Here is a 25,302-nt window from a genome sequence, read left to right on the forward strand (position 1 = left end):
GACTCTGCTGGGACACGGGGCATTCCGCCTAGGACTTCACCCTTTCTCCTGTATTTCCTGTCACCTCTTCTCCAAGTATCTAGGAAAATGATCTCTTAAAGAGCATCACTTGTCTCTCTGGCATGACATAATCAACACGACTCCCGCTTTTCACTTACTGCATCGCTTTGCACACGTACACACATCTATAGTTCTTAAAACTGCTCTGAAAGCACATAGAGACCATTCATTTTCATTGGCAGTCCTGTAACATTTTGATTCTTTGACCAATAAATTTCCTGCTGCCTTCTATAGTCATCTTCTCAGTAACTATGTCATTTTGGAAAGCACCAAACTTGGTGACCAGGATTTATTTCTGGTGTCTCATCTCTAAGCTAAGTAGTAGTTGATAGAAACAGATACCAGCCAATACCCACTGAAGAGTTTGTGCCTGCTATAAACACAGACTAAAATCCTTGCTATTGCACTCAAGAATTGGTCTCAGGTCACTTAGTTTACCTCAGATCAAATACCCTACACAGCAAGCGGTTCTCACAGAAGCACAGCCCTGCCTAGGGCCCCCTTTCAGGGAGTTCCCACTTTCAAAAAGTCTTCCCTTTTGACTGAAGCCATATCTTGTTTGCTGTGTGGAAGCGTAGAGTGCTGTCTCCTCTACAGGTCTTGTGATTCTCTTTACAAGGATGAAAACAAGTTTTTATTTTCCTTCAGCTCACAGTTCCAGATTAGATAACACCCAAATAGGAGTTCTGAGGTTCCACACAGAGAAGAGTCACATGGAAAGATCACTCTTTTCCTGAGAGGAATATCGGAGGTCCTATAAGGAATGGGACTTAGCATTACCTTTGAGCATGAATACCAGATCTGATCCAACTCATGGCAGTGAGCACCCTTGCCTCTTCACACTTGGGTCTGGTATACACTGCAAGGACCACTGTAAGGACCAGAGTTAGGATCTTAGTCACATCTTTGAATGTCCTTTATCCTTACATCATAGATCTCAGAAGCAGGCACCTACAGACTGGCCAGCACCATTAACTAGAAGGGTTGTCTCCTAATGTTTTCCCTCATGCTTCTAACCACTTTGGGCTTCATTTCCAAAACCTACATGAAAAGGCTCATCTAGGGAAGTTAGATATTCCAGTGTGTGACAATACTTGCTGCTAGGACTGACAACCCGAGTATGATCCCAGGACACACATGGTAGAAGAAGAGAACTCACTCTCACAAGTTGTCCTCTGACGTTCACATATGTGCTGTGGTAGGTATGTTCACATGTGTGTGCTTGTGAACATACACACAAACATACACACATACATATACACAAACATATACCACCGCTGCCACCACCACCACCACAAAAACCAACAATTTCCCTATTTAATATAGAGGTTAATACAAAATTTAAATTTGATCTACAAATGATAGATTATCAATTACGATTAATTTTCTAAGTAACAGCATTATAATGAGAGAAAGATGGAGCTTCTAATAGTAGTTTGTGAGTTCAATTCTTTCATGAATAGCATTTCTTCTGGGCAGTCTGACCAAGGGTGCCTGCAATGAGCATTCTATGGACCCACACCGATTCCCATGTCACACAGGAAACTCTGTGGAGGTCATACTTAGGGACAGACATAGGCATTGCTTTCAAAGGTCCAATAAGCACAATTATGATTATAAATTACAAGTTCTATAATCAATGATGGCTGATCTTCTTGATTTTTTTTTCATCAAGGACTTGGTCTTTTATTATCTGCCTCCATCAAAATGCCCAAGGTATAGAGTGAGCGCTGGTGGATGCTGCCCAAATGAGCAGCAGCAACAGCTGTCTGTCTGACCCCGGGTTTTAAAGTCATATTATAGAACTGTTCAACTTCTGCAGACTTGAATAAGAGGCTGGGCAAGTGAGTTTCCCCACTGCACATAGGGGCAGCCAACTCAGATCTGCTGGGCAAGTGCCCAGAGAGAGGTTTTCTTGCATCTGTCAGAAGCACACCCAGCTGAAGCCACAGCTAAGGAGAATTGGGACATCCCTGCTCTCCGAGCTCACAGTCAGGCCTGGTGTTTCAAGATTATGAATCGCAAGCAAAATGAAAAGAATCTCAAGGAGGCTACTACCTAATCAGGCAAGTCCTCAAGCAACAGCCATGACTTCTAAGCGCCTTCCAGGGAGATTCAGATGGGGCTCCTCCTGTACAACTGAGTCTAGGGCGGCTTTTGCAGCTTGCAGTGGGGTGCTGATCCTAAAGGAGCTCTCTTTCCTAAGAGAAAGTATTAGGTGCTGACAGCCATCACTGTCCAAACAGAACTGAAGGTGAAGGTATGCAAAAACCCTCTCTGCATAGCCAGAGAGGGCAAAGCTTAGCAATTCCCACAAGTTAGTTCAGAAAGTGCCTGGGAAAAGTGCTAAACTCTCGCAGATGGCTTTGCAGTCAGAGTTATCTTAGCCATATTTAAGCACTGTCAGCATACAAACAGCAGGGCCTGAATCCTTCGATGGCAGCCCCTATAGCCTGCAATCTTGGAATCATAGAAGCCACCACATATCCCTCTGATGCTCTGAAGTCCAGGGTGTCTGCACAGGTAGGAAAAAGAAAGCTCTCTCCCCTCCACAACAGTCTCTTGCAAACAGAATGCCTAATGACCTAGTTTTCAAATGTTTCCAGCTATGATCTTGTCTGACAACTCTGCTGGAAGAATAATGTAATTTCAGAAATCAGAAAAGGCTACATTTATATACTGAAACCACTCCCGTGAAGTCATAAATTCTACCATATTCTTAGGACTGGTAACATTTATGATTCTATACCATCTATAAAATACTACTGATTTCAAACATTTTTCTCATGACACATACATTGCATTTAAAATCATCTAGTTACATACATACATACATATATACATACATACATACATACATACATACAAACAAACAAAAGAAACAAGCCCCAATACTTAACGACAAGCAATAAAACATGTAGGTTGTGTTGTTTAATTTCACAAATCACTGACAGATAAGACCTGAGGTTTAAAAACAAACTGTTCTGACACACAATGTACCTCTGCACAAGCAGGCAATTAGGGAACAGAATCAGGCAGCGCTTACAGAGCAAGTAATAGATTTCATCGGGGTTCTAACTGGAGAGGTGAACACATAGAATGTGCTCCCCTGCACCTGACAGCATCACCAGCATTTGCACCAAAGGCTCATCTATAAGCAGTGAAGGACAGTAGAACCAACCCAGGGAAAACAAGCAGTTTTCAAAACCAGGCTTGGCCAGAAACAGAACCACTTCTCCACCCAAGCAGGACCAGAGTAGAATTATATCTTGGCAATACATCTTTTGAATTAAATCTAAGATTTTGGAAGTCTTTAGTGTTTCTTTTTTATTCTTTGTTTAGCTTTGAGATAAGTATCAAACTTCCAAGGAAGCCCATGTTGGCCTTGAACTCACTAAAATCCTGCTGCCTCATGAGGCACATTGCCAGTCTTTAGATCTTACTCATGCTTCAACATAGCTGCTCTCAGACCTCTTGGGATGTTGGAACAAAACTCTTCAGTGGAGACTTTCTACCATGCTGGAGGCCAGGAGCGCACGATCAAGGTGTCTGCTGGTGATGCTATGTCTGCTGAGGAACAACTCATAGGTGGTGCCATCAAGTCCCAGACCAACAAAGGTGCTGTCATATGACTTTGGGGGAGGGGACACTATTCATCCATACATGGAGAACACAAACTGATCAAAGAAGGGATTCCCTGCAAGTTCAGGTGGTAAAGTAATGAGCTTAATGGGGCTACATATTGGAGCATGAGTAATTCAAGTATCATCAGCAAATCCCTTGGGCAATTTAGGGGCAGTGGTACTACTGAGCCACACCCCAGACAACCGTTTGTCTTATAAATTCTTGGGGAGGTGAGTGACCTCCTAAGGATTTAATGAAGGCCATTTGATTCCTGACCTCCTCCATTTTCTCTGGGAAGGAATGCAGAGTAGCCATTATGATTTTAATCTTGATCGTGTGAGTGTGTCTGTCCTGTGGGTGGTCATGGATGCTCTGAAGCTAGAAGGCACTGGTTATGTCCAGCATGGAGGAAAGAGCTACACAGCAGGCTCCTTCACACTAAGGTGGACATCAAGTTGTTGCATATTGGGATAACCATCGCCTGGGCCGTACGCAGACATGAGGGATGAGACATAGCTTGCAAAGGTCCTAAGGAAGAGGCACAGTGAGCCATCATAAGTTTTCCTTTCCAAACACAAAAAGATGGGGAAAATGTAAAAACACCAAGGTATACAGAATACATAGGAATACATATATATGTGACTACTCTGCTTTGCTAAATGCTACTTGCTAGCTATCTGGGTGATGATGATACACGTTCAATTCTTTCAGTGAATGCTGCATGAGTGACACATGGTAAGTCTTGAGCAGCCAAGGATAATCTCTGACTTTATCAGGCTTACTACATATTTGAAACAAGCATAAGCAATTCCTCTATAATGGTATGGAGTAAGAAAGGGGAAGCACACAGGTTTGCAGACAGAAGGTAAGGGATATTTACTTTTGATAAAGTGATGTTTAATTCAAAGCCTACAGAATTAGCTGGCTCAGAGGAAGAATGAGTCAAGGAGGTGTCCCAAGGAAGAAAATCCTTTTAAGAGGTGAGGAAGACAACTAAAAAGTGAGGAGGGGCAGATGTGGTGCACACTGGTAATTGTAGCACTTGGGAAGTTACTTCAGGCCTCCAGCTGCAGGTCATCCTGGGCTGCATAGTGAGCCCAGGTTGTATAACAAGGCACTACCTCCATGTCCCTCTAAGTGCCAATAACAGAGGAGAGAAGGAAACTAGAGTGGCGGTGACCTCAAGGACCAGGCAGAAGGATGCCAAAACACAAAGGGTAATAACAGTCTTAGTAATCAGTTGAATTCAAATTTAACACTTCTGGTCTCTCCCTTAAGGTTTAAAGTTATGACACTGTTATGCTATGTTACTCCAGAAATGAAGTAAGACCTGTATTTTTATATTCGTGGTGTGAAGCACTGTTTTCTGTTACAAAGCTAAAGAAATTTTAATTTTGTATTCAGGTAGTACTGACTATATGATTATTAAACTAAAAAGTTTAGATTAAATTTTTTGTTTTTTTTTTTCCTTTTCCTATCCTGTCTTCTTTAGATTAATTTTTCAATGATTATTTACATCTTGGTTCTCCAAAATGCAATACATCCTTGAATTTGTCAAAATTTCCATACTGTTGCCCAGGGTTCATCATTGTAAAAAAGTAACAATATTCAAACATTAGCTGCAGAAGATCTACCTGAAAGCCTGCTGACACGGGAGGTTCTTGGCTCCCTGCTCAGTCTGGACTCAGTCCTGACTCTTGTCTGGAGTGGGGCCTGAGGATTCATATGTCTTTCAATTGCCCAGGTGGTGCAAATGCTAGCACCACACTGAGACCACACTGCTGTACCACAGCCCTAGTAGCCAGTGAACCCGAGTACAGGGGCCAGGAAGGAGCAGTTGTTCTCAACTCTTAGCCAAGGTAATAACAGCCACGTGTACAAATATAATTCAAGTCCAGAGCTGGAGCTGAATTGTATTTTCAAGCGATTTTGGAAAAGTGACATTTGAATCTTGCTGTCTGAATTTATTATGAACCGATAGGAATTCTGCTAGCACTCTATAGCTAACTTCACCAACTGGATGGAGCACAGAGCCTTTGAAAACTTTCTAAAGCCCACTTAGACCTGCTGCTGTCACTACTGTCAAAAGGAACCTTGTCTTCCCAGCGATTTGGGAACCAATAAGCTCTTCCATGAGGTGAAAGAATGTCTAACACAAGCAATGATGTTTTGTTTTAGAAAACACCAGCTAGGTTTCAGAGTAATGAGAGTGGAAAGAGTAGGCAATTACAGTGCACGTCATCAATAAAGGTCGACATTACATATGCTGCATCTTCTTTAAATCAGTGTGATTATAATAATCATGACAAATTCTGAACCATCTCCAGGAAGCTTACCAAGTCTTTAGTTACATATGGGCTCCACACCAGCATTACACAGTGATCTTGTTATATCAACTCATTTTACAGCCACTCAGTATATATAAACATACTGTTTAACCTCTCCTCTCTGTCTCTGTCTGTCTGTCTGTCTGTCTGTCTGTCTGTCTCTCTCTCTCACACACACACACACACACACACACACACACACACACACACAGACACACACACACACATCAAATCCCCTACATATCAAGGGCAAACAGCTGTGATTTTACTTTTGTTCCATTTAGAACAATTCATTTTAATAATGGTTAACAAAGATGTGTTAACATTTTTCACAAACTGACCAAAATATTATGTATGTATGTATGTATGTATGTATGTATGTATGTATGTATTGTATATATATATTATAGCTGCCATTTAGTAGCCCTTAGGAGGTAGTAGACACTACTTACTTTTCCAGCCTGATCTTGTGGTTGATGGAATGAAACACTACTTTGCACAGTATTCTGCAGTGACTACTTTCTACTTTTCACTACATTTTATAGTTTGTTCACTGAACTTATAACAACTTACAAAGTTTAGCAGTAACACTGCTGTGGATCCCCCACTGATGGACCTCAGTCCCTGATCTGACACTGCTGGCTTGTGCTCCCTGAATCTTGATTACTGAGAGCAAGGGCAGACAGTGAACAAGGTAAGCAGCCATCCCAAGCACTGCCAGGGTGGCATCTATATCATCACTGCAGGAGCACCATGACACCCTATCATACCATGTCATGATGCTTATCACTCCACAGAGTCCCATGACACCCTATCATACTGGGTCACTACATAGAGTCCCATGACACCCTATCATGCTGGGTCATTCCACAGAGTCCCATGACACCTTATCATTCTTGGTCACTCCATAGAGCACCATGATCAGTAAAAATGCATCAGTCCAACTTCAGACATCCCCATAGTCTATAAAAGTCTTAACACTGTTTAATGGTAAAAAGTTCAATGTCTCTTCTGAGACTTAAGGCAATCTCTTAACTGTAACTCCAAGTAAAATCAAAATAAAAAAGCAGATCATATAATGGCAATATACAGTGATACAGACTATACAATGTCATACCAAAAGGGAAGACAGGGAGCATGGTAAGGAAATACTGGACCAAACCAAGACCGGAAACCAGCTGGGCAAACTCTAAATTCTACATTTCTATGCCTGACGTCACAACACTCTTCAGACCTTCAATTCCTTTCAGCTTTGTTGGCTGCAACACACTTCTCTCTTGGGCTGGCTCTATACCCTGTTAGTAGCTCTGCTGGGTAGGTATCCTGTAACTGTCATCTCAAACATCTTGGGGTCTTCAATACAATCCAGGCTTCATCTTCACAGCTTCATGTGATGGCCTGTCTGAGCCTCCGTGTCAGGACATCCCAACACACCCCTGGCCTCAGCCATTTACCTTAGTAGAGAAGGGAGATTCCACATCTTCTTGCCCATATTCTTGACTCTACATCCAAAACAATGTGGCCAAAGTTACCTTGTTCTGCTGCTGGCGGGGCTTGAAGTTACCTTCTTCATGTAATTACATTTGCAGCAGCTTTCTGGTTTGATGATTCCTTTTACTATTTAAAATTTCTTTACCTTTCCAGAAGCTGGAAGCTCAGCTGGGTGGGGTCTGGCCCTGAGGTCACCACTCTTTTTTATTTTATTTAGCATCAGGTTTTCTTTAAACATTTTATTTCTTTGAACACTGGAATTAGCTCCATCACATTTTCTGGTGCTCTGTCTCTCTTCAAACTGTGCATTTTGTATTTTTTTCTTGCTCAGCTTCTTCTTTTTCATTATAGATCTGCCTAAGTGTGAACATCAATAGCCACATAACAAAGTCAATATTAGGCTGTCTTGGAATCTCCTCTGCCAAGGCCATTAATCCAAAACTCTTCAATTTAGCCTGAGGCAGATTTTTTCATAAAATGACAAAAAGCAGCCACATTCTTTGCTAAAATATCACAACAATGGTCTCTAGGCCACTTAACTTATTCATATTTTCCCCCCGAAACCTCTTGAGCTACTCCATCATTATCTACCTTGGCCTCAGCACCACTATATTCCACATTCCTACTAGTATGGCCTATTAAGCTCTGCTTAAAATGTTCAAATTCTTTCCTAATTTAAAGTCACATTTCACTAACTAGGTGCATGGTTAAGCCTGTCACAGCAATACCCCACTCCTGGTACCAACGTCTGTCTTTGACGATTTTATATTGCTGTTAAGAGACATCATGACCAAGGCAACTCTTTTAAAAGAAAAAAAATTAAATAGGGCAGGCTTATAGGCTCAGAGGTTTAGTCCATTGCTATCATGGTAGGATGCATGGCAGCATACAGGCAGACATATCTGTGGAGAAGTATCTGTGAGTTCTACATCCAGATCCATAGACAGGAGGGAGAAGTGACACTGGACTTGACATGGGCTTTTAAAACCTTAAAGCATACCTCTAGTGACACACTTTCTCCAACAAGGCCACATCTTCTAATCCTTCTTATGTAGTACTGGTGACTAAGCAGCCACACCTATGAGCCTATGAGAGCCATTCATATTCAAATAACACACTAAAGTATAGCAGAGGCTTCCTTGACTGCTTTATTCCCCTATGAGTGCTCTAAAACGAGGTGCCTCTGTGTCCCAGCAATAGCAGCAAAAGCAGGCCAGGCCCTCTTGTGGCTGATGATCAGTGCTCACCATGCTCTCAACGGTGACCTTGGCAACTGTGAACTTATAACCCTGAAAACTGTGAACCGAGAGGAATCTTTCTTACCTATTATCACCTCTTCATCACCTCAGGTGGTTTTTTTTTTTTTTTTTTTTTTTTTTATAAATGGGATTGGAAAGTTAACCTAACAAAGAGAACTTATACAGAGAAGTAGATTATTATTGTCACTGTACCAATCAATGAAAAGCTTTTGGCATTTTCTGTGGGGATGAGTTTGGAAAGCATGCTGTGTACCTGAGAAGATGAATAAAGTCTTAGGGGACACTACTGATAAGAACTTGTGTGGCCAGAAGTGAAAGGAATTTAGACAGACCATGCTGATAAGGTTTCAGGGGTGGGTACAGATACTCTCTTGGGGAGTGGACCAGAGTCCATGCATTTCTGTGTTAGCTACATGTGCTGTGACCATGCAAGGCTGAGAGTGTCAAAGCAGCTGACTAATTTATCTGGTGGAGATCATTTTAAAATGCTATAGTGTTCAGGTCATGGCAGAGCGAGTGCTTCTTGATTTTTAGCAGACATACATGAAAAGTGAGAGCAAAAGATACAGTGGAAAGGTCTGAAAACTGTACCTTGGCCTAGAGAAAAAGCATGCTTAAAGTCACAACCAAGAAGGTGGTTTTTTAAAGATATTGTGCAGTCAGAGACAAGTTATTTGTAACAAGACCAATGGAAAAATGCCTTAAGGACATCTTATGAACAGCACAACCCATCCATCACAGCCCACAAGAGTGGAAAAGTATAATTCTAGTTCCAAGACTTTTCTGTGAAGACAGCTCTAGGGGATCCTCCTTGCCCAGGAACATGTAGGAACGATCTCCCTGGGATTGCTCTCCTGTCTTCAGCTTTCTAGGCACACAAGGCTGTAGCAGCTGAAGTTAGAGGGGAGCCTGGGGGTACAGTTCATGTTGGCAGGACTTTGGCAGTATCAATATGATGCGAGTTTTGCAGGCACGTAGAATGTAAGCATTATACACTGAATCACAAAAACTTGCACTGAGACGTCAAACAGAAGGCCAGGCGGTGTGCAGGACTGGAACAGAGGGCCACGTGTGAAGCTATGGGACAGAGGCTAAGGCTCCAGCAGAACCCCAGGAATCTACATACAGAAGGAGCTTGAAATATCTGCTAAGGAAGGCCATGGGCAGGGAGCAGAGGCAAGATGAGAGTCACTGACATAAAAGGTTACATACACCAACCTGAGCTCACACACCAAGTATGTAACAGCCAGAATCTGATGGGCCCAGAGGCTGTTTCTTGCACGCTGAAATCACCTCTAGAAAGAACAAAAACTAATCGAGAAAGACTGACGCTTAAGATAGAGGCAACACAAATAAGAATGTGTTAGCGATTTCCTCCACACTGGGTAACCCTGGAAAGGGATGGAAAGTGTTTTTCCCTTCCAGGCAGCCAGTATAAAAAACCAACAGTACAGAACTTCTAAGTGGGCTGGTTGAAATTCAGGTTTTTATTTCTCTTTATTCATGTTTGTTTATTTACTTTTTTTTTTTTCATGGCACTGTGGATCAAACCTTGAGCCTCAGGCATACTACATATACTGAATCACTGAACCTCACTGTTCACTTAAAAACAAAAAGGTTTATTTACATTTATTTTATGTATAGGTGCATGTATATATGCACACCATGTGCATGCACTACCCTTGCAAATTGGAAGAGGGTGTTGGATCTCCTGGAACTGAGGTTATAGACTGCTGTCATCCACCATGTGCATGCTGGGAACTGAATTCACATTCCTCTGCTTGAGCAGCAAGTATTCTTAAATGCTGAGCCATCTCTCTGGGCCCCCGTGACTTATTTATTTATTGTTTTAACAAACATTATTTTAAATCCTTAGAAAATCTTCACTGAAGAATGTGCAATTTTAGCATGGTCCTAGGAGTTCTTTCAGGGGACTAACTCTTGCAATCAGAGGCAACTCTGCCATGAATTTGTTGATTTGAGTTACAATTTTACTGGGGTGTTAAAAGGTGTCTCAAAAGGAAGAGTATGTAAACTTATAAATGCCTTAATATGGACAATATTGGAAACTGAAGTCTCCAAATGATACCTTAGCATCTGTGCCAAGTTAGCTTGTCTGCCTCAGGGAACCTGCTGCTCCTCTTGTGTTACCCAGTGAGGAGCCTGCATTCTTCTACTGTATTTTACCCAATTCATTGAGTAAAGTCTCTTAACTTTATTTATTTTTTTCTTTTTTACAGTGTGGGGAACAAACTAGGGGCCTCATACATATCTGAGAAAAAGTTAACCTGAAAACAAGTCTGAGCTCTGTGTTGACACCAGCCACACAAAACTCTTCTCATACCCTTGGTATACTGTATGTGTTAGTAGGGTAGATGTGATTGTTCTGCACTGACAAACTCTGGGACCTTCAGAACAGAGGAACACATAAGTAATGATACCCACTGTTCAGACAACCAACTTCATTTCATTCTTATAAGTTAACGAGGCAGGCACATAATTCACATCATAGTCTAGAGGATTAGATATCAAGTCCAAATTTGGAGAGATTTGGGATTCAAAGCCAATACACTGCTTTGCCTAACTTCCCATTTGTAAAATCTTAAAATACAAGAAACCCCAATGACATTGTATAGTGTCTTGGTTATTTTTCTGTAGCTGTGACAAAACACCATAACAAAGGCAACTCATAACAGAAAAGGTTAAATTTGGGGTTCACAATTCCAGAGGGGCTAGAGTCCATGACTATCATGGCAGGGAGCGTGGCAGGAGGCAGGAGGCACTGAAGCAGTAGCTGAGAGCTTACATTTTACCTACAAGCAGGAGGCAAAGAGGTAAATGAAAATGACATGGCTCATAAAACATCAAAGCCAGACTCAAGTGACACACTTCTTCCCATAAGGCCATGCCTCCTAATCCTTCCCAAATAGTTCTACCAACTGGGGACCAAGTATTCAAACATGAGCCTATTGGGGCTGTTTGTATTCAAACCATTACATATAGGAAATGGCTGCTGAAAGGTTTTTTTCAAAAACAAATTGAGTAACAATACCACCTATCAGTCAAGTCCTACATTTGTTCCACATTATAAAAAAATCAGAAAAATGACTTCACACCAAAAGTGTAAATGGGAGATTTTATTACCAAGTGGCCCAGTTGAGCAGAATTGCAAAATTGGACTGAGCCCACTACGTACAGCTTAGTTACCTTGTCTGTAATAACTTGCAATGGCATAATCTAATCTGGTAGTGCTGCAAAGTGATGAAATTCACAAGAAAATTCTTTATACTTGTTGCCATAGAAATTCAGAATGTAAACATATTAAGTTGGGCAAATATTTGGATACTAGAATCAACAATTATTTTTAGCGCAAAGCACAGGAATCTTTTTTTTAATCTGAGAAGCATGCTCATTTTTAAAAAAAACCCATGTAAAGAAGATACTTCATTATAAATAAAACCATTAACAATGGTTTTAAGAAAACATTAGGAAATCTTAATATATTACTTACACAATTTCAAATGCTGTGTTTCTAACAGTTGCCCAAGTGCAACATTCATGCAAACGACAACAAACGAATTTATGGTTCCTGATGTCTACTAAGTTATCTGATAAAGCTTAGTAATGCTAGGAGTGTGGGCTCTGAACAACGAGGCTCAATGATTATTATCATTACAGAAATAATCCATTGAGCTGGAAAACGTTGTTGTTGTTTGTTTTTTGAGGCAGCATCTCACCATGTAACTCTAGCTGGCTTAGAACGTGTCATGTAAACCAGCTGGCCTCAAACTCACAGAGATCTGCCTTCTTTTGCCTCCTGAGTGATAGATCAAAGGTATATAATGAGAGGCTAAGCTGACAGCATGATAGGCTTCAAACTGGCAGTTCAGGAGATAAGACCTAAGTCTCTGTTTCTAAGAACTGGGCAAGTCCAGGCCTCAGAACCTACCCTGCCACCTGGCTTGAGGCAAGGACAATGGGTCACTTCCTCAGTTTCCAGACTTCGTCAGCAACAGTTTCCAGCTCCCATGCCCTGGTAATAGAATGTCCCTAGAGATGGAGTGTGATAAAGGTCACCTACCCTAGAATCCCCTAATGTGCTTTAAATCAGGCCTGTGAGCTCACTTGGTTATCTCTCTATCTTAATAATGGGAGACTCCAGTATGCTGGACTTCTGCAGAAAAAAAAAAAAAAAAAAAACACTCTTTGCATTTACAAACTATTTGAGTCTGGGGTATCATTCTTCAGAGAATCATGGACCCTTACTGTACTACCATACCTGGCATGGACATTTACTTTTGATAAATTGACTGGTGCTATGTCATAAAAATAAATGGAAATGGTGGAATAGGAAGAGAAGTCAAAAAATTGTCATCAAATTTTATTGTAGTTGTATAAAAAGCCAGTGTTCAACAAACACTGGCAGAAATATTTCTTATAAAGTATCCTTACATATGGCATCTTGTTGCTACTGTCTTTATGACTAAACACAGTATGGGTTCTGTATGGGTGCAGTTTTTGACTTAGTTCTCTTAGAAAGTGATGTCCAAGGAGAAGTGTGGTGGGAAACAGGCATCTGCAGAATCTGTCTTAGGGTCACACTGTTCTACTGAGAGCCTGCCCCTGAGTATACATGGCAGCTGGATTTGTTTCAGGGCCACATTGCTCCACCCTAGCCTGCCCCTCAGTGTACACGTGGCAGTGATGCTGATGATACAGTAAGACTCACTCTCTGGTTCCTCGGGTGTCCTGCTTCTTTTCTTGGATGGAAAGGGAAGTCACCATTTGCTTTCTGTTTCCAAAGTCATTACTGTCCTTTACCAGTCACAGGCACATTAGCGTTACGATGTCAGTGATGCTACAGGCTGCAGTGCTAGCCAGAAAAAAACCCAACTATGTCCACTGAGGGCCAATAAAGAACTCTTCCATACATCATCACTGTTCGCAAACAAAGAAAACATAAGGTCAGTGTTGGTAATTAATGGCAACAACTTATCTTACTGGATCTTAGAAAATCAAAACAGAATGTTTGAAGGTGTGACATTCTCTGAACCATGAGAAAGTACCACAAAGTACACATTAAAAGAAAATTGCAAAAATCATTACTTTTTTTTTTCCTGAAAGCCAAATTAGTTTTTTTATGCTTTTTTATTTTGGCTAATTTCATGAGTTTTTGTTGTCAGTTTGATTCTTAGTAAGTCCTAACCATCTGCACAGTGAGATCTAACATCTTCCAGGCAAACAGTCTGCTGCTCACTTTCTACAAGCAGCACCTGCCATGGACTGCAGGTTTCCCCTACCCTCTTCCCCAGCAGCTTGAGGTCCACAGTCATAGGCACAGGGATGGGGGTGGGACATCCACACGGTGTCACCCTGAGCCTCAGGTGACTGCTCTGGAGTGAGGGATGTAAGTAAGCCTTGGTGCCCTGCTATTAAGCCCCTCCCCCCAGAGCTGAGAACTGTAGTACTAAATACCCAGAGAAAAATGTCACATCACGTGACCCTTTCTGTATGCATCTAAAGAAAAGCAATCATTTATGCTGTTTACACATAATTTGCAAACTAAAGATGCTGAGAATCTTCAAGGCACACAGCGAAAGAACTTATTTCTGAATTACTGAATTTCAGTTCCTCAATGAAAATGTATCAGCCCTGACATACCTAGTTCTCACTTGGGGGCAGGCCTGCTAACTAACATCAACCAGGACACTTCAAAGCATTCGGAGCCATTCTTCCTCCTCCTCCTCCTCCTCTTCTCCAACTGTGTTTCCTGTGACAAAGTCACCTGATGAACTTGTAACGGACAAGAGGGGCTCTTTTGCTAGGAGTCTGCCCTTCAATGCCTCAGCCTAATTCAAAGGCTCTTTGCAAAGAAACACAGCAAAAGGACATTATCAAGCAGGAAGAGATGAATGGAAGAAATAATTTAAAAAAAGAATACAAGACTGGAAATCAGTTCCAGCAGTACAGTGGGCTCCACTGTCTTGGGACTAGTGAGACTGAGGACAGTGTGGCCTAGCGGGTCAAAGGAGCAGGGAGAAAAGTGGGAAGGGAGATGAGCTCAAGCATGTTCAGGGTGGTATGGCCTTAGACGAGGGCAGTGAAGGGAGGTGAGAAATAACAGGTTCTTACTGTGTAACAGTTGAGAGCATAACTTTTGGGACCCACTGGACCAGGGCTCAAATAAATCCCACAATTTCGCCCTGTTATGAACAATCTAACCTTGAGTGAGAAAATCTTCCCTGAGCCTTGATTTTAACATCTGAAAATGGAACTGATTATATGTAACCATTAGGGGTTTGAGAATTAAGTTTTGAATGGCTAGGACAATGTGCTTAGCAGGGTAGTTGGCACACATCGTAATGAAACAAGACCCACTAGCTGCCACTGCTGCCCAGGTTTGGGTACTGCTACTTTCGTCCATGCTTCTTAGCTAGCCTACCAAACGATGCATGATTGCCTCCTGCCTACTCCCCAGCCTCAGATTGTACTTAATTTTCCCTATGAAATGCCTCTCTTCCTTCTGTTTCCTATGGAGAAGAGCAGATGCCTGCCATCCACCTTAGTTGGTTCTTCTGCTAAGAATGTTCTATCCAGAGATAGTAACACGACTGTTCTTAGAAATTCAGTCTGTAGCTTTAAAATCTCACCTTCTGAAAGAGGTTTTCTATGACCCACTGCTGTGGTTTGTATGAGACATTTCAAAAGGCTCTCGTGTAGAACACTTGGCCCTACTTGGTTGTGTGCTACTGATAGGTGACTGCATCACGGGAGTATTGCCTTCATCAATGACTTCATGCTGAATAATCTACTAGGAGCTGGGGCCAGCTGGATGAAGGAAGCTACTTGGGGAGAGACTCTGAAGGGTTAGTCTGTTGCTCCTGACCCCTTCCTGCCCTTCTTTCTGCTCCCTGGTTGCCATGAGGTGCATAGTTCTGCTTGGTCCTGTCCTCTTCATCATGATGTTCTACTGGCTTTAGGCCCAAAGCAACAAAGCCAGCCCAGCTGTGGCCTGGATCTTCTAAACCATAAGTCAAAATATACTTTCTCAGTTAAATAGTTTCTCTTAAATACTTTGTCACAGCAACAAGACCTAACACACTCAGAAATTACCTCATTCTCCAGGAGAACCTTGTTCTGACTAACAACTTATACAGCTTCACAACCAATACTACCTTATTGGATTAGCATCTGTTCATATTTGACTACAGATTTATTGCAAGCAGACTTGTCCACGAGTGAATCCTTAGTCCTCAGGAGAATACACACATTGGGAAGGTATTAAGTCTGAACCTATATGAAGATGGATTGGAGGCCTTATGGTTAGACTCATATGGCTTATCTCAGTGTAGGTGAACCACAAATGAGTTCCTATGCCTAAGTAGTTCTGAAAGGCACAGAAGGAGCAAATAGGGAGATGCTCATGTATTCCACATCCACTCAGATCTCAGCAGAGATTTCAGAAGCAATTATTAACCATTTACTCTAAGTCATGGAAAATAGAAAGCCAAGTACTATTTTCCAACTACCAATTAAATAAATTGAATTATTTCATTCCGTTACCACCACCCACCCACGAACATACACTTGATAGTTAGATGAAATCAATCAAGGATTTGAATGGGTCTGTAGAGACACTCATGTTTTGTTCCCCTGCTAGGAACATGATTTTCCAAGCTTGGTAGTTTTGCAAGTCTGTTAAACAATCTTTTAAACAATAAGCTGGGAATCCTGCAATACCACACTGGACATTTCATAAGGGTCTATCTACAACATTCTTATTAGACTTGTATATGGCAACAGTACTTCTTTTGGCGTTTGCCAGCAGATCACAAATAGTTCAGAAGATACATTATACCTTTCTTATGCACTGAAGTACAGTAACATTAAAGGGATGGGAGCAGTTACACGTGCCATTCCCCACAAGAGTCATGCACTATTTAATAATTTCCTAGTGTCAGGCTTGGGAAACTTTCTTTTGAGTTGTTGGCTGGGGCATTATAACAATCTTCCAAAACAAAATGAGCTGTTGCCAGTACTCTTGGTTACCTTCCAGAACTCAAAGGTAAGCCATATTGCTCAAAACATGACATAATTTGGACACAACCTGGAGGAATCAAGTTAGAACTGACCTGGAAGCCTTTGCTTTGGGGACTGCACTCATAGTACTGGAAGATGCTAAGAGTAAAGCAAACTGTAGAGGGGGAGGAACAATTGGCAGTCCTACATCTGTAAAGTCCATGAGCCAAACATGATCAGTCTGGTAAGATATTCCCAACGGTGCACCAGTGGCACGTGGATCCCGGAGGTAGCCAACAGCTGTCTGATTGGGCTGATGCTTGCTGGGAGGGAACTCATGGTTGGTACCCCCAAACCTCATCAACATCTGCAGCTGGAGATGTCACAGACTGTAGAGGAGAATGTGAACTTCTGCCATTTCCCTAAATTAATGTAATTGTAACTGGATTCTAAACACTGATCCTTATCTCTTGCAGACAAGTGTAGCTTTGATCCTTCATCGAGAAGCTTCTTGTTAACAGATGAAGATTCCTACAGAGATGCACAGCTGCTTAGAATGCAGAGATCTGCAATGCGATCTTTACACTGAAGGCTCAGAGAACACTGTGGAAGAGGGGAGGGAAGCCTGCTGCTCCATGGTGTCTGTCCTCTGACACCAGGAAAAGTACGGCCACTCACTCTCAACAATTTGGTTGCTTGAGCAAGAGCAGCATAACAACAACAACATCAGGTGACGTGACAGTTCGGACAGGGAATTTCCACAAGGTCCAACCCTACATGAAGAGCTGCAAGTCTGCAGTGGTGTCTGAGATGTGGTGGAGGCTCAGTCTCCTCCAGGAAAAATTCCCACATAAGTTATCTATCCTGAGTGGTCAGTCGGTCAGTCAGCTTTGCATACATGCACATATAGGCAATGCTAAATGAATTCAATAGGTGGTATATACATTTATGCATATGCAGATATACACACACATATAACAACATAACACATACATGTCTGTGTGTGTATGTGCAATTGTAATAAAGATGAGAAGGTCATGAATTTGGGAAATGGACACAATGTTGGGAGGAGAAGTGAAACAGATATAGGTGTAACACTACTATATAAAATTCTCAAGAAAATTAAAACTTTAAAAAGATGGAATATACCCCACCTACCCCACCCCAACTGACTGGCAATACTAGTGAGAAGGTCATTCTCAACACAACTGCCAACTGAGGATGTGTCTGGTGGATGAAGATATTCTAAAAAGATGTTTGTGGTCCTTACTATGGCTATCAGATTATGGAAACAAAGGATTGTAAAAAACCTGGAATTATCCCTAGACTGTCATGCTGGGAAAATAGAAAAGCTTACAGCAGGCACCAACCACAGAGGAAATGTCTCTCCTTGAAAGAGGGTTATTGGTTATTTAACCCACTTTACAGGAAAGGCAGGGGTAGGAGTGTCAGTGACAGGCAGGACCACAGCTGACTGCTTACACTTGCATGACTTTGGCCTTTATTTAAACCTTAACCTTATTTTAAGACCCTGAAGGGAGATTTGCAGGAGGGTTGCAGGATCTCTGTCCTTCTTTCCAGAGGCCACAATGAATAAATCCATTTTCTGCCTTCATTATTAATTTGTCTCTTTTAATTGGCTTATGGAGGATGGGTAGCCAAACCTGGCTTATTGGGACAGATGTAATCATTTCAGCAAAGTGAGGACAGGTCCACAGACAGTTTATATGATGGCTCTGTCCCTTCTATTGTAAACAATGTATTAATGTGAAAAACTGCTTCATGAAGCAAATACCTGTGAATATACTGTAAAGATATCACTTAGTGTGAGAGGACAGCTATGCAGTGAATATGATTCTTTTGATATGTAAATGTTTTTATGCTAAAGTTTTATTTTTATTTTACTTTGGCTTTGACTATATATATTTTGTATTTTTTTATTTAAGGAAAAGTTTGTATGTTACTATTTTTTCTAATAATTGTATTCAAGAAAGTGTTTGCTACATTAAGTCTAGGTTTCTGGATTGTCTTGGAGTTTTGAATCCAGCCAGGTTTTAAGGAAGTAAGGATAGATGAAGGCTCGGTGCCTTTGGAACTCTGAAGCCTCCTGCCTCCTGGCAGCTGGATAGAGTTTCTAACAGCTTTCAAAAAGTATACAGTACTAAGCGGGAAATAAAGACTAAAGCTGACTGTAAGCCAGCTAACAACATTTTCTAGAAGGCCAGGGGGATACTGGAATCCAGCAGGTACAAGTCTCTCCTGACAGCACAGCCTATTCTTGATGTTTCTATGTCTTACTTATCTACTAACACTGGGCTGGCTGGGACCAGACATCCAGAAGGCAGAATTTTCTAAATTCTTGAAAGCTTTTCAGTCATTCACACACACACACAAAGTTCTGCCATACACTAGAAGTGCGATGCCTGGCTGAAGCAGGGGTAAAATAGTGAACCGTTTTGATTGTTGGCAATAATGGTAATAGAGAGCACTGAGCATGTGGTATAGACCAGGCATTGTTCTAAAGATGTCACAGGCATGACCTAATTTACTCCTATGAAGAAGTCATTACCACAGCCTCCATTTTATAGAGAAACCAAGACACCAACAGACTAATTTGCATGCAGTGCAATGGAGGGGAGGGGCCTCGGGTGGCTGAGGGCAGTGGCTGCTGGGGTGGCTGAGGGCGGTGGCTGCTGGGGTGGCTGAGGGCGGTGGCTGCTGGGGTGGCTGAGGGCGGTGGCTGCTGGGGTGGCTGAGGGCGGTGGCTGCTGGGGTGGCTGAGGGCGGTGGCTGCTGGGGTGGCTGAGGGCGGTGGCTGCTGGGGTGGCTGAGGGCGGTGGCTGCTGGGGTGGCTGAGGACGGTGGCTGACTTGCATTCTCTCCCAAGCTCCTTTCCCTGAGCCTTGCTGTTTCACTAGACACCGCTAGATGGGAAGACATTGATTAGGGAAAGTGAAACCTGCTTGGGGGTTTTACATATTTTACAAAACATCTAAAAATGATAAGATTGGCCCTGGGCCAACTTCCAAGTGGTTTGCTTATTTTGGTAGTAGGAGGGTAGCAGAGGCTCTGCATGCTAAGCAAGTGCTCTCCCTACTACTGGGCTATCCCAGAGCCCCTGCATGCTAAACAAGTGCTCTAACATTGAGATATTTCCGTGGACTCCGTTTTATCTTTTCTTTTCCCATATTTGCTTCATCTTATCATTTTATCTCAGACTTTAAGTAACTTGCCCAGTGTGGTCTTGAGTTTGTGATTCTCCTGTCTCTTCCTCCAGAGAAGCACGGGTTACACATTTGTGCTGCTAAGTTCCGCTTTAAGTCCCAAACTTTAAAGTATAAATTAAGGTGGTCTAGATTCTGAAAATATTTTAGTCATTTACAAAAATAAAAGTTCTGCCATATATGAGAAGAAATTATTCTTAATTATAGTCATTTTGCCAATCTGTGAAATAATTAAACATCTGAGATGTATTAGTCCTAAAAAGCAGTTTTCAGGAGAGAACTGGTTTTCAAAATATGATGATGAGGAATTTGAACACATATTAACTGTTACAATAACAATGTAAAAAAAGGCCCTCAGTTTGCCAATAAAAAGTCAGATATTTAATATGGAATAGTAAAAGGGGACTTAATCAAGTTGCATGCAATTTACCTTCATTATGGCCGCTCTCAAGCAGAGAGAGAGAGAGAGAGAGAGAGAGAGAGAGAGAAAATATGTGTGGGTATGTGTGTGTGTGGTATGTGGTGTATAGTGTGTGTGAATGTTTGTGTGTATGAGACAGTGTGTGAGTATGTGAGTATGTGTGCGTGTGCATGAGAACTGAACATATAACCCAGTGCTGAGGAAATACTGGTGCTGTTCTAGTACCTGGGATAGCTTTACTCTACAACAATGCTTCTCAAACTGTGGGTCATGGGCCCTTTGGGGGCTGAACAACCCTTTCACAGGGGTAGCATATCAGATATCCTCCATATTAGATATTTACATTATAATTCATGTCAGTAGCAAAATTACCATGAAGTAATGACAAAATAATTTTATGGTTGGGAGTCAGCCTTCCATGAGGAACTGTATTAAAGGGTCACAGCTTTAGGACGGCTGAGAAGCACTGCCCTAGAACCTTCTCAGCACCGTTAGCAAACTCTAGTATATCTTCTGCACTATAGCTTGGATCTGGAAGGTTTCATAAGGGTGCAGAACTTTTGTCACTAGCCTGTGGCATTCTGGGAGGTGGTGAAGCCTTTAGGAGGCAGGGACTAATGAAGGGAAGTCAAGCTACCAGAGTGTGCCTTTCAAGAGAGCATTGGGTCTCTGGCCCCTTTCTGCTCTTAGAGTTCTGGACCCCATGAGATGAACAGGCCTCCCTACAGGGGCTCTTGTGCAGTGCACTATGCTCCCATAATCCTAGAGCATTAGAACCAGATAACTAGGAGTGAAATTCCTTCTACCATGAGCAGAAATAAATCATCCCTGTTCATACACGAATTCCCTCCATGTTTTGTCACAGTGAGAAACTGGGTCATTTCCAGCTTCTTAGATTACCCTCTTCTCTTTACTTTCTTGATGGATCTGCAATCTGTCTGTCTTCTGTCTTCTGCCTGATACTCTGGGAATCCTTATTGACATTTCCCACCTCCTTCATTCTGCATATAAACAAAACATTTGGCTTTGACAAACTGACTCCTAAATGTGTGTTAATCTATCTGCTTTTGTCTCCCACCTTAACTTTAAGTTACCACTGAATTCTTTTATAATTTTAAGGGGCTTCTGATTATATTCCCCACACCCACTCTATCCCACTCAACACATCCTGCAAAACATGTTGAGAAACCACTGCAAAATGAATATAAAATCAGGGTATGGCCTTGTTTTACAGCACCGTCCAGAGACTTCCTGAAGCTACTGTAGTCTCTTCTGCTGCACTCTGCTTAGCTCTCATCTCAAGCCACCCCATCACGTGCTCACTCATCTTCAAACTGTGTCTTTGGCCTGCGATGTTCTTACTTTACTCCTGTTTGTGCTCACTTAGGTAATGCTATTTACCTTTTCACCTCTTAGGCCTAAATCACATCCTCAGGAAAGTCACCCATGACTCCCAAAAGCCAGGCTGATTCAATCACTGTGCAATTTCTCTAAGCACCCTTTCCACACTAAAATAACTAAAGTAGTCCACACCTACTACACTAGGCACTATTCCAAGCTCCATATGCTTCTTTAATCTTTTCTAACCACAGTGTAAATAGACATTGCAGCCCCTCACACCCAACGGCTTCCTCTTCTTTCATTATATTTACACTAGGGAACCTACACCTAAGGAGGTTCAAGGTTCACCCAAGGTCAAGCAGCTGGTAGAAGACTCCATCTACTGCTTTGGAGCTTATTTGCATGTGGCAAGGCACCAAACAGAGGGACTTCATGGAGACAAGCACATAAAAGGAACACAGCATACCAAAAGAATGACTAAATAAATTGCTCACTAGACTGAGTCATTAGGGCTTATTTCATAACAAGTAGTTTCCAGTCTATCACTGCTCTCAGCAGTAACCCCTAACAGATACACCTTGTCACGAATATCAAAGGCCAAGTCTTAATTTATTTCATACCCAGCTATTATAGCTAGATATTAAACAATTCCACTTACTCACATGTAAATGTGAGCTAGCAAGGTTTAAAGATCAGATGACATAACCTAGCTATTATACTTTTGTGACTGATGATCACTTTGAAATAGGAATTCTCATTTGAATCTTTATATTCAAAGGTGTATCACAGAAAATAGTGAAGAGACTGGTAATAATATCTTTTAATTTTTTTTTCTATTTTTGGTGGTATTGAGGATGAAACCCGGTGTCTCATACATGAGAACCAAGGGCTTTGTGACTGAGGAACACGAGCAGCCTAATAATCTTTATCTTTGAAGAAGAGAACTATGTGGCAAGATGTACTATCCCAAAACAACATCAATGAGCAAGAATTACCATGTGTGCAGGAGCGCCTTAGAGCAGCAGTAAGAAAGGTCATGCCCTAATGGAGCCCCATTCCCAGCCCAGAGTGATTGGGTTTTTAAATCAACATTCCATTCTGCTTACTGTTATTTTATTATTTAAGCTATGATACACAAATCCCTCATGATGCAAACTCTCCCAGAATGAACTCGTGCAGGGCAGGGAGTGACCAGGGAGATTCCTTGAGCAGGGGTGGCATTCTTTGCTGTTCAAGCTTTCAGATGTATTCAATAGGCAAGGGAAATTGGACAAAAATATTTAGATAACAAAGCATGTCTCACTGTACCAACTCCGAATCTAAACAGATGAGAAGAAATGTCCAAATTATTTTTGGATTTCAAAAGTATGGCATTTTGTTTGTTTATTCAGTAGAGTTATAGGTTAAATGTGGGGAGGAGAGGCTAAGAAAATGTAAGCTTCCTGGAGACAATGGTCATATTCCTAAATTTCCATGTTATCTTTCTAACTTATACAGTAGATTTCTAATAGAAATGCTGGATGAATGTGTGAGAACAGACAACAACATCTTCAGTCTTATATGCATACTGTAAATTTATTTTGAACCCATTATTACAATTTTAAGTATATAATGGGACTAGCAGTTAATATATATGACCACTTGATTTCTAGGTGTTACTTGTTCATTAACTTATGGTTACAAATAAGCACTCTGGCTATTGGGCCTGGCAAGATGGCTGGCCAGATAATGGTGCTTGCTGTGTAAACCTGAGGATCTGAGTTCAATCCCTGAAACCCAACATAAAGGTGGAAGGAAAAAACTGACTGCCCAAAGCTCCACATGTGCACCATGGCATGCGTGCATATATACACAAAGATAAGAAAATTAAAGAAATAAAAAGAACTCTGGTTATGAAGTATTATCAATACCACTTGCTAGCTGAATGACTTTAGAAAAGTAAAATATCTTGCAAAAGTTTTAGATCTCTCATGTACAAAATGAAGCTAATATGCCAACCACACAGGATTATTGAGGATTAAATGTTTTCAATGTATAGAAGGCAAACAGATATCCAATAAGCATTGATTGCTATGTAATTATTGTTCTATATAGACATAACCTTGTATATATAATTATTTATTATTGGTTTATTAATAATTATAATATAGATTATAGGTTATGACTAATGTTCAAAACATAATAGTGTTTCTGTCAATTTACAATATGTGGAAAACAATAACAGTCAATCTAAATTTTAAATACCCTTTCATGAATAGATGTCTAAAGTACATGAATATTTATAAAGATAAACTAAAAATTTTCAAAAGATTTATATGAATATTTTGCCTGCATGGTATGCACCACAGTGCCCATGGATGTCAGAAGAGGGCACTGGATTTCCTGAAACTAGAGTTACAGAAGATTACAAGCCACCATCTCGGTGGGAAATAAACTTGGGTCTTCTGCAAGAACAGCAAATGCTCTTAACCGCCGAGCAATTCCTCTAGCCCCCAAGAAAATGTTTTCCAAAGAGATGATTTTAAATAAACAATCATATTGGCATCTGTTCAACAACACATTCTGGAAAAACACTTACACAGCTAAAGAAAATGTAAGACTTTGTGGATGAAACCTTCACATTCATAAGGAAATGTCTTCTGTACAAAATGAAGCCCATTCTATCGTTGTTGTAAAAAAGGTTTGTCCAAAAGCATTGCTTGTTCATTGTATTATGTGAGCACTGGAGACATCCCAGGGCTATCCTGCAAAACCTTGAGACTGTGGCCATTTAGAATGGACACCAGCTGGTAACATAAGAGCAGAACCCAGAATAGATTGTTTCAAGGTTTTAAGCAATTATTTTAACTAGTCAAATTATCTGAACAATTAAGCAGAATCCACAATCCAGCCTCAATAAAGAGAACCACTTAGGCATCAAGTTTGAAGGCCACCTGTAAGCTAGTCTGAGGATGCCCCAAATGTAGGTATGTCTTATGATACCATGGGGCTCTGGCCCACAGGGGTGGTACGCTCAGTTGGCACCTGGCTAATGTCTCTAATGCATTCTAGCTGTAGGAAGCCCCGTGAGCCATATTTTCAATTACTGTGTTCAATCTAGTTCAAAGAGATTTATATTAATCTGACTCGGAAGTGATCATAATCATCTAATTTTATTATCTGAGTGTGTGTTGGCTTGTTTTTCTTTTTGTTGTTGTTTTATTTTGTTTTAATGTATAAGAATACTTTAGTTGAAAAATAAAACCCATAAGCAGTTCACCACCCCTATGATTTTAAAATGAGCTTGACACCAAAACCAGTAGACACTGAGATTCTGAGACGTGTCATGTCTGAGTCTGTCAGCAAGCTACTGTTCAGAATTTGCTACATTTCACAGCAGGAACATGTTTGTATGTATATCATCTATTTCACTGTTGTAGGTTTGAAATATGTAGAATGTTGTAAATTTCCCCTTGCAAAGAATTTACTACAAACAAGATTTCTATTTTCTATGTATTGCTTGTTTATACTTTCTTACCTTATAAAACTGGTTTCTG

The 25,302-nt window shown here is 41.2% G+C and overlaps 1 protein-coding gene across 5 annotated transcripts in view; it reads right to left on the reverse strand.

Annotated features, from left to right (window-relative positions):
* Positions 1 to 25,302, reverse strand: part of LOC117706201 (ubiquitin-conjugating enzyme E2 E2) — a 267,546-nt gene that overhangs the window by 117,263 nt on the left and 124,981 nt on the right. For 2 of the 5 annotated variants that reach the window (XM_076931606.1, XM_076931605.1), the window contains exon 4: positions 841 to 931. The exons of the other annotated variants lie outside the window; for them this stretch is intronic. In XM_076931606.1, coding sequence (XP_076787721.1) covers positions 841 to 931 — 91 coding nt within the window. The remainder of the gene's footprint in view (positions 1 to 840; positions 932 to 25,302) is intronic. 5 annotated transcript variants of the gene reach the window in all.

Source organism: Arvicanthis niloticus, chromosome 3 (genome assembly GCF_011762505.2).
Source record: "Arvicanthis niloticus isolate mArvNil1 chromosome 3, mArvNil1.pat.X, whole genome shotgun sequence".
Classification (NCBI taxonomy): domain Eukaryota; kingdom Metazoa; phylum Chordata; class Mammalia; order Rodentia; family Muridae; genus Arvicanthis; species Arvicanthis niloticus.